Source organism: Oreochromis niloticus, linkage group LG16, assembly GCF_001858045.2.
Source record: "Oreochromis niloticus isolate F11D_XX linkage group LG16, O_niloticus_UMD_NMBU, whole genome shotgun sequence".
In the NCBI taxonomy this organism is placed as follows: Eukaryota; Metazoa; Chordata; class Actinopteri; order Cichliformes; family Cichlidae; genus Oreochromis; species Oreochromis niloticus.
In genome coordinates this window covers 24,513,239-24,524,100 of record NC_031987.2, presented here as the reverse complement: position 1 = coordinate 24,524,100, position 10,862 = coordinate 24,513,239, and the positions used below count along the sequence as shown (strand labels likewise).

Here is a 10,862-nt window from a genome sequence, read left to right as displayed (position 1 = left end):
TGAAAGGGATCTAGTTTAATAAATACAGTTAATAAGACAGGTTCATAAATAGATTAAAACAGTAGTAAAAACCAAGATAAAACTGTAATGAGAGTTCACTATGGCGCTTGTGCATACAGTAAGATGTATTTTTTTGTTATTCATGCAGTTTATAAAAGTGGTGCATGTGAATATTAAACTGTATAAGTTTGGAAAAAATAATGTTATCTACACTAGAAGAAGTAGTGTCAGTGGTGAAGAGGCAGCGTACGGTGTAACAGATTTACTGGCGTCGCAGATCAACTGGCGTTGGTCGAACAGATGTGTGGTAGACAGAGATGGGCAACGCGTTACTGTAATCCGATTACTTTTTTCAAGTAACGAGTAAAGTAAGGGATTACTGTTGCAAAAAAGGTCATTAGATTACTGTTACTTTCCCGTAAGCACGTTGCATTACTGCGTTACTAAAACCGTGATTTTTTTGCAAGAGTGTTTCATGACAATGACATAAGTGAGTGCGACGTTCGTGACAACAGCTGTGTGCAGATCAACAATGGATAATATATCGAGTGCGGGAGAGAGTATGAGCATGCAGCGTTTAAAGTGTGGAAGTACTGACTTTACTTTGAGTTTGAATCCATAAAAAGTGACAAAAACATTAGCGTCCGCTGTTCACTGCATGGGAAGAAAACTTCTTTTTACAGCAAAAAAACCCTAAACTTCAGAGCAAGCACCGAGTACGCTACCAGGGAATGAGAAATTCACAGACAAACTGCACCAGGGCAAACATCCGCCTGCTATACAGGTGAAAATAGAGCAACAGGACCGCTGTGTCTTTGATTTTATTTATTTTCTGCTGTTTTTCACACAAAAAAATGTTTTATTTTATGTGCTGGAATGTGCAGAAAATAGGTTTAAATGTTAAACAAATTTCTTCCAGTCAGAGAATGTTGCATATAATTTAATTTTTGCTTGATGCATAAAGTTAAAAGATTAAAACTAATAAAACAAGTTTTAAAAAGAGACTTTTCAATTTGATTACATTTTGTATGATGGATTATGCAGAAAAAGTAGAATTGGGCTGAAAGATCTATCGCTTTATCACCTATTCAGGTTGTAAGTCGTGTTTTTAAAAAGTAACTAAGTAACTAATTACTTTTGAAAATAAGTAATCAGTAAAGTAACGGGATTACTTTTTGGGGAAGTAATCAGTAATTAGTTACTGATTACTTTTTTCAAGTAACTTGACCAACACTGGTGGTAGACATAGCAAAAACAGTGGCACTTGGCCACAGGTGGCAGTAGTGGACTGACTTCCATTTGAGACTGCTCCAGCTGCTATGTGATAGTCAGTAGGTCTGCTACAAATTGCAGATCATATGCAAGTTTTGGAAATTACATTATACATGTTCCTAGCATTACAAGTAAACACTTCTAGCTCTCCTACACACACAAAAACAGATGACAAATCAATTGACACACCTGAGTCACTCACTTTCTTAAATGCACTCACTCTCACTGGCTCTGTTTATTACTAATCACTGTGTAACTGCTGTAAATTCACAGTAACTGCCATCTCCTTACAAATGTTTATTATATTAACCACACTTATACAGACTGTATATAACTACCAACTCTCTCCAGCCATGTTGATGGATTACCTATATTGGCTGTTTATTTCCAGAGAAAAGACACAGGCTGACTATGGTTACAGGATGTGATGTTACATGTTATTATGTGATGTTATTGAAATCATCATGAACAACGGGAGTGGTGATTTCTATAACTTTGTGTATATAATTTGGCATTTCTTACTGATGTAGGCCAAAAATAAATACATAATACCATTTCATTTATTTTAAAGGTTTATTTTATCTGTTCGACCAACGCCAGTTGATCTATGACGCCGGTTAACCTGTGACGCCAGTTAATCTGGAACACCGGCCGCGGGCCGAAACAAGTGATTAATGTCTATTTTTCTGTTTTTACAGTTTTCTGTTAAGTTAAAAATAAACATGTTGCACAGGAGATGGGTTGGTCCATCATTTCAGCGCTGTAACAGTAGCATAGCTGCACAAACCACATATTAAGTAGGCGACTTCCTCTGAGCTTAAAACCTTAGAATCAAGTGAAACCAGTGAGATTCTCACACTTCACATGTCCTGTGCCACAGAGCTGAGCTCTCAGAAATAATCCACAACCCATCGTGCAATGAAGGAAATTAATATCAATGAAGATGATTTCAAACGTGCCAACAGGTCTTCTATAAAAAACCCCACAGGTAAGAAAGAATCTACAAAAATTTTCAGTTTTAATTTTTAAAACTGTTATTATTATTATCACCCCCTTCACCACAACCACTATTGTTTTTTTCTTTTCAGGTCCAAGGAGCTACAAGAGAGGCTTTTATGTACTTGTTATTCTCTCCTTGGGCCTGCTGGCTGGAATTATCACTCTTGCTTTGTACTGTGAGTTGTGTTTCTTTGTTGTTGTGTTTTCTTGTTAGTGTTGTGGTGTTGTGTGTCTGTGTATGTATATACATACTAGAGGTGGGAATCACCATACACTCCACGATACGATATTATTGCAATTTTTTTCATATTTTGCAATATTCTCAGTATTGCAATACGATATTTTGCAATTTATCACATTTTTTCTACTGCAGATTCTGTCCATAAAGGTAAACTTTATCAATATTCATTTTATCTAATAACAAAGTCTCACACTCAGACTTTCTCTCAGTCAGTTTTATTGTTGACAGACTGAACGGTTTGTATTACAGACTAATCCAACTTAACTGAATGCAATCATCTGGTACAATTATAGCTATTCTGAACCATGCAATTTGCAAAAACTGTGCAGCCCCTTCAGCAACTGAAGAATTTGAAAGTAAAGTAAAACAAAATATAATTTTACATTAAATAAAAAATTTAAATAAAATAAAACATGTTGTCTTAAATTAAAATAAGTAAACTGTCCTGTTTGTTGCTGCCCTAAAAAAAGACAGTGAAGGAATGTCAGCATTCTTGCTCAGAAAGAGGAGCTGATCAACATGCTCTGAAGTCAGAGTGCTCCGTTTTGCTGTGACGATGTCTCCAGCGGTCAAGAAGACTCTTTCAGCCGAGACACTAGTACCTGGGATACAAAGGTATCTTTTTGCCAGTGTGGCCAGGAAAGGATAGACTTTCTCATGGGATTTCCACCAGTTTAGTGGGTCTTCTGTGAGTGCCAGTGCCGTGACCTCCTGGTATCTTTTCACCTCGTCCTCAGCTGTGGCAGATAATGATTTTGGTGGGGCTCTAACATCACCATAAGTCTGACCAAGCAAGTCTGTTAGCCCACAAGACTTCCTCATCTTGGCTGGTATGAGAGGGGGTCTGGGATTTTGTTCAGTGTCGTCAGGTTCCTCATGATATTCATGGGCTTCTGGCTCAGAGATGGGCTGCTGCCTCTTCTCTTCCTTTATAAAACACACACACATACAGAGAGAGAGAGAAAATAAATATGTTATATCTTTTAGTATGCAGTAATATGTTGTTTTTCTTCAGTAAATTATAATTAATGTATTTAATTGTTAAATAGAACCTTACCAATATGACAAAAATATAATGTCTACTAATATTGTAAGGTATTTAAATTATAACACCAGAATGTTTGCTTATCTGAAGGGTTATAGCCTCAGCAACCACTCTGGCATAGGTTTTTTGTCTTTCCTCTCGTAACAGGAACGGCAGGGTTTAAAGCGTGGGTCGAGAGCTGATGCTGTATAGAGGGTGTTCCTCTCGACTGTGCTGGCATATCTCTTCTTAAGATCTTGACTAAAATTTTGCTTGATGTTTCTGACCAGCGCGGTGTCGCCAATGTTGTCATGTGTGTCATGCAACAGCTGTGCTAGCAGCGGTGCTCCGAGAGACAGAGTAGGATTCTTTTCCTCAGACATCACAGTAGTTGCAACTTGCATTGACGTCAAAGCCTGGACAATTTCTTCTCATTTAGAGTAAAGATATCTGTGCTACTCTTTCTAACTTCGGGAGACAGCAGTGCTGCACAAATGGCAGGTTGTTGTTCAAGGAAACACTGGAGCATGTCATAAGCACTGTTCCATCTCGTGCAGGCGTTGGTCTTGAGCTTGTGAGTTGGGAGGTGCAAAATTTTCTGTTTTTGCTCCAGAGCGTGGTTTGCCACTGCGCTTCTATTGAAAAACCCAGTTATGCGCCGCACTCTCCCCAAGACCCTGGATACTGCAGGCAGGTTTAAGGCTGATTGTGATGCAAGATTGAGCGTATGGGCGAAAGACTTCACATGCAGGACTTCACATGCAGGTATCCCGCTAGCTGAGTGGCAATCATATTAGAATCATATTATCGGTGACAACCACCAGATTTTTTTAGGCAATCCCCCATTTCTGCGCTGCATTTTGGAGGACATCGGCAATGTTCGCTGCAGTGTGACTTTCATTTCATGTTCGACTTTGGAGAATCATATGTTTCTGACCAGCGCAGAAACGTATGACAGCAGTCGCCAGTCCGCTGTGAGATAATGAGCTCTTATAGTCACATATGAAACCACAGCCCATGAGGTCTAAGCGTTGCAACCCTTTCTGCTGTGCTCAAATTTTCCTCAGCTTTACGCTTCATGTCTATGTAGAGATTGGGTACGGCTGTGTCCGCGAAAAAACGTTGTGATGGTATCACATACCTGGGTTCCAGCATCTTGAGCATGTAAGAAAAGACCTTCTTTTCCATAATGTTGTCAGGACGCAGGTCTTTGCAGATGAAGTACGTGATAGATTGTGTTATTTTCTTAGCTCACTCTGAATTGGGAGATAGCTTTATTAAGCTAAGAGTGTCCAGCGTTGGTGGATTTTTCAGTTGAGCTGATTTAGAGCTAGCTTTGCCGTCCTCCGTTAATGCTATTTTTGGATGGGCCCTCATGTTCGTAGTATTCCCAGAGTATTTTATTTTCATACAACACACCTTGCAAATCCCATGTGTCGTATCCATCTCATTTGTCCCATCGTTGTTAAAAAAAATCTCAAATGCGTCCCGACGTTTGATTTAAACGCAGATGGTGCTTTTCTGCTTTCTTTCTCTGCCTCCATCTTTATTACCTACTGGCAAAATTCTAAAATATTTTTGCTCAGCTCTCTAATAAATCAGCAACAGTGTTGTGATGTCAAAAACATCTTTGCTTATTTACCTGTATTTCAGACAAAAACTCCTTACAAGATTCAGCTGAATATCTCTCAATGAGTAACAAACTTTCCTCAATTACTGAGGAGAGAGACCTGCTGAAGGCCAACCTCACTGAAACGACCAAAGAGCTGGAGAGACTGCAGTGTTTTGTAAAGGTTTTACTCTGAAATTCAGTGATTCCATTTTTCAGCAGTAGATGGAAATATTTTCTCATTATATCTGAACTGACAGAATTTGACAAATTTATGAAAGCAAACTTTAATCTTCATGGATATGTTTCACATGAATCATTGTCATCATTGTTGCATCTCCTCTGCATTGCAGTGTCGGGATCACAAGGCATTTTGTATATAGATGGTATAAAATATAGATTCCAGTTAATTAACAGAGACCATATAAAGAATAGCTGAATGTTCCATGTTGATCTGTAATATTTCTTATTCGATGTTTCTTCCAGATAAAACATGTCCTGCAGGATGGAGCATGTTCAGTCATAGCTGTTATCTCCTGTCTGGAAGATCTGGTTCCTGGCATTCAGCTAGAAAAAACTGCATAGACCAAGGAGCAGATTTGGTGGTGATAGACAGCCCTGAAGAACAGGTACAAAGTGCATGCATATTGTGTTTGTTAATGAATATTAAAATTCAAACCCCACATTATTATGGACATGACTTTCCCCAGTTCGAAAAAAAAAATCTTTCCATAAAACTTTCCACTACTTTAACAAGGAACTATAAAAATAAAACAGGAAACATGAGACAGACTGAGATGTGGACTTGACACTGGAACCACTGAAGAAGAGACATGAAAACATAACTTGACACAAGGAATACAGGGGAGGCAGAGAGACAGAAACCAAGAGACTAGAAACTATAAATAACAATGAAATCAATGACTATTAATAATTCAAAACACTGGGCCACAGACCATGGCAGTTCCCCCATTACACTGAAAGAGCGTTGGGTATAAAGCTGAGGAGAATCTGTAGCCAAAGGGACAGAAATAAAAGGAAGTCTAGTGATTCATAACACAAATGTTTGTGTGCTTGTTGAACAGAATTTCATCGCTTCATTCACCGAGGAACGGACTTGGATTGGTTTAAATGACATAGAACAAGAGGGAACGTGGAAATGGGTAGATGGAACGCCTCTGACTCTGCAGTAAGTCTTCAAGTTCAGCCAACATATTAAATATATTTGTAATAAATATATAATTTTATAAATAATATTTATTTACTAAGTAAATGTTATGTTTTAAATAAAGAAGTAATGTTTTTTAATGTATTTATTTCATTGGTGAAGTTATTTTATCAAGAAAATAACTTAATTGATAAACCTGGACACCAGGAACTGAAAATCTTAGAGACTGTTTTGGCCTTACTTGGATATAACTTGTTATTAACTAAACATTTTATGGTGAATAATAAAGAAAAAAAACAGACCCAGGAGACAACAGCCAATGCTATCATTCATCCATCCGTCCATTTTCTTACCCACTTAACAATTTATTGTTAGAGACAGAGGGTTGTCCATGTATCCATAATTCACAATTGATTAAACATGCTATCAGTAGTAATTTTTCCCATGTTGTTTTATATCTAATTAAAATATATTGATATTGTTTTTTTATTGACTCACCAGATACTGGGCATCTGGCCAGCCTGACAACCACCACCTTAGAGAGGACTGTGTTCATATCAGAGATCCAGGAACTTCCTGGAATGATGAAAGATGTGACGATTCTTACCAGTGGGTCTGTGAAAAAGTACTGTAACAGCTGAATTTGTTTGAAAATTCAGCCGTTACAATACTTATGTAATTTTACATATTTTACATTTTACATATTTTTCAAATTAGTTCATGTTATTTTATTAGCATTTTTTATATATCCTTTTCTGAATAGGTATTAAGCTTTAGTAAAAAAACAAGCCTTGAAATATAACTATGTCTATAATAACAATAATAGTAATCAGTAACTGACCCATTTTATTTGGATAGCACTTTTAAAAACATACAGTCACAACATGCTTCACATTTTGGGTAAAACATAAAATACAGTCTTCTATGCACTTATACATACATACATACATACATACATACTTCCAGAGACACATCAGGTGTGTAGAAAAAAAATATTATTATTATTATTATTAAGATTGATTAGTTTGCCTTCTGGTGGGGAAAAAATGACTGGAATAAGCACATTCAGCAAACATAAACTCAAGTCCTATTGCATACTACCTTTTTGGAAATTATCTTTTTATTATAACTGTATTACCTGAATGATCAAATAATATCTGGACAAAATGAGGTATTTGGAGTCATTACTTGTCTTTGATCACAAAAATTTTTTTGTTGTAGTATTTTTGTCCACATTACTGTATTATTTTGTCAGCACACAGCTTTACTTTAGAGAATCGAATGCAGCCCCTTATTAGGAAGCAGATAAATACTGTAGTTCATGTCATTGGGGGAAAAAAGACCGTGGTCTTCTTTAGTGTGTGCTCAGTGTGGTTTCAGTCAATAATTACCGTCACTGGGGAAATGGTGTCAACATTTTTTCAATAATTTTGTGGTATTTTTATTGATAATGTTGGTTTATTGCATGAATTTTGTTTAGATTCTTTCAGCAGTTGTAACAGTGTTTTGGCATCTCAAAGATTAGACCTAAGAGCTTCATCTAGAGAGGATTGTTAAAATTGTTACATTTCAGTCTGCAACATTTGGGCATTATTGAGTAATTTGCCGTACAATATTAGAGCATTTTTAGTTTGAAACATAGCTAAACTGTTCTCAGGTGTGCGGACATTAAAAAGGCACATCAGTAGCTAATGCTGGTTGAAATCTGCACTGGTTAAACATTTGCATTTTATATTGCTTAATGTTTGCTCGCTTGTTATTGTGACTGCTGAAAGCATTAAACTAATGTTATCTTCACTTTATTGTTATTATTCTAGTTGGATTGGAACGGATTATTTTCTCTTGCTGTGTATGTGTGTGTATATGTGCATATAGTGTTTTACTGTATTTGTGTTTTTCTTATTTTTTTTAATCTACTGTACAGATTACAGAAAAAATAGCGTTTACACAAATACAGCATGTATCATGCATTCTACTTGCTAAAAATCTGATGCAGAAAATGATAAGATCATTAAATACATTTTAATGATCCATTCTTATTGAAATACAGTTTCCTCAGCATTTTCGACAGAAATAAAATTGTGATTCATCTTCAGAAAACGCCTGTAATATGTATTAGAACAGGAATTTGAAAACCAGTCGTAATGTCTTCTGTAGCCACAAGGGGGCGCAAAGATAATGGAAGTTCATTCACTTCCTACACATATATAAAAGCACGTTTTTGCTTTGATTGGGGTTTATATAAATTGTTGTGGAAGGTTGTGCACACTAAACAAGCAGGATACAGCAGAAAACAAAAAGTGATGTTTGCATTCTATTTTTTTTTTTGCTGAATAATGTTTCTGAACATGGAAGCATGGCACTGCAATGTTTTTTCTTTTTAATTCAAAAATGAAAATAAAAATATAAATGCAAATTGATTATTGGTTGGTCCTGTCAGAGAAGAGTGTATTTTAGAAATGATACAAGTCAGAAAGAGGGGACCATGATAGCAACAACAATGTATATGTTTAACAGCTGACAATTATTTTATACATTTTCGTTTTCGTTTCTTGGGATTGTGCTATAAAGCTTGTGTTACGTAGACATCTTAACAGTAGTTTTACTAATCATGTATGGGTTGGATCATCAAAATGCAGTAAACTGCCTGCTGTGAATGACCTGTATTTTTTTTACTCTCCTTCCACGCTCTGCACATCTCTGATAGATCACTGCAGTAATTTTAAGGCCTACTTTTACAGACAGGTGAGAGAGTGCAGACCGCCATTAGCATGACAGCGGATTATTTTCTCACACATTAGGTAATTGTTCAAAATTAAGTTCCAGCACAGTCTCAGAAATAACCCCCACATCTGGTTTGGGATCTGTGAGGAAGCTTGTATGCAAGAACATTATTTTTCTGTATTTAATTTTCTTTAGAATTGTATGTATTTATTAGATTAGATTGAAATGAACAAATAAAGAACCTTGCATGGTATGCATTTTAATTTCTCTTTGCTATTTGGGCTGATTGGGACCTGATGAATGCAAAAACAAAGAATTACGTGATTTTTGTAATCTGATTTTTGTTTCTGAAAAAGATGAGACCCACATATGAGGACATTTGCTTTAAATTTTGATAGGACAGTGGCAGTATAATGTCTTTGTAAGTGGATATCAGGCCCTTGTAGAGCAAAATTTAGTATTTTGGTCTAGACAACCCAAAGTGTGATGTTCACACAGGTGGATGCCAGGTCCTAGCAGGTTAAAATGTGACAACACCACCAAATATAAAGGGAGTGTGTTTTCATGTTTTCAAACTATCCATCCATCCATCCATCCATCCATCTTCTTCCGCTTTATCCGGGGCCGGGTCGCGTGGGCAGCAGCCTAAGCAGAGAAGCCCAGACCTCCCTCTCCCCAGCCACCTCCTCCAGCTTATCCGGGGGAACACCAAGGCGTTCCCAGGTACAGTTCATGCACAAAGCATGAACTGTTTTTATTGGAAAATTACAAGACCAAGCAATATGAAAAAGTGTACTTAAACAGTGTGGCCTTAATCTATCTTAATCTTTCAAACTAACCAAAAAAATTACACACAGGTTTGAAAATACACTATTGAGGCAGATTGTTTCCAATATTAAAATACCTTCATTAAATACATTTGTTAAAAGGCAAAAAATAAGCGGTTGTAGCTCAGAACCCAATGAAAGTTGACTGTGGCACGGCCTATCCTATAGTAGTGTCCTAAATAAAAACATGTTGAATGCAATTCTAATGAAAGTAACAGTGTGTAGTGTCTATGCTGTCAGTGTTTCTATTCAGTGACAGTCACAGGATCCAGCAGCAGCAGAGCCACCGAGAACATGTTGGTACTAAAAGTGATCTGCTTCTCTTCTTCTGCTGCAACCAACTGCATCGAATCATATCTGTTATTAATCTCTGTCTCTCTTCCACAGCATGTCTTTCATCCTGTTTTCCTTCTTTCACCCCAACCGGTCGCAGCAGATGGCCGCCCCTCCCTGAGCCTGGTTCTGCCGGAGGTTTCTTCCTGTTAAAAGGGAGTTTTTCCTTCCCACTGTCGCCAAAGTGCTTGCTCATAGGGGGTCATATGATTGTTGGGTTTTTCTCTGTATTTATTATTGTGCTATCTACTGTACAATATAAAGCGCCTTGAGGCGACTTTTGTTGTGATTTGGCGCTATATAAATAAAATTGAATTGAATTGAATTGAATTGAATATATCAAGTCTTCATCTTAGTTTGTGAGGATGTTTAGTTTGATTACAGATGGACAAAATACACAGAAATATGGATTAAAGTGCCAGCCATTGGGTAAACTTTGATCCTTTAATTAAAAAAAAAAAAATCAAAACAAAATCCAGTGTTTTTATTATTATTCATTAAAAACTTTTAACACAGGTTACGAAAGTCATTAGTTTCTTCCTGAATAGAAGCAGTCAAAGTTTCACAAAGCTGTGCAATTACTTTTTTTTTCATAGTTAAATTTATCAGCAGTATGAAGACTCCTCCTCTGCCAGCTTTATGTTATACTGTAATTGTTTACACAC

At 36.7% G+C, this 10,862-nt stretch overlaps 1 protein-coding gene across 2 annotated transcripts; it reads left to right on the top strand.

Annotated features, from left to right (window-relative positions):
• The first annotated feature begins 2,038 nt into the window (after positions 1 to 2,038).
• Positions 2,039 to 8,970, top strand: LOC112844109 (CD209 antigen-like protein A). 2 transcript variants are annotated; one of them, XM_025903712.1, is made up of 5 exons: positions 2,039 to 2,260; positions 2,361 to 2,447; positions 5,632 to 5,774; positions 6,231 to 6,334; positions 6,815 to 8,970. In XM_025903712.1, the coding sequence occupies exons 1-5, from the start codon at positions 2,191 to 2,193 to the stop codon at positions 6,945 to 6,947; spliced, it is 537 nt and encodes a 178-aa protein (XP_025759497.1). In that variant the 5' UTR covers positions 2,039 to 2,190; the 3' UTR covers positions 6,948 to 8,970. The 2 variants fall into 2 exon arrangements, with proteins under 2 accessions (XP_025759497.1, XP_025759498.1); XM_025903713.1 differs by lacking the exons at positions 2,039 to 2,260; positions 2,361 to 2,447 and adding an exon at positions 3,198 to 4,301.
• The last annotated feature ends 1,892 nt before the right edge of the window (positions 8,971 to 10,862 follow it).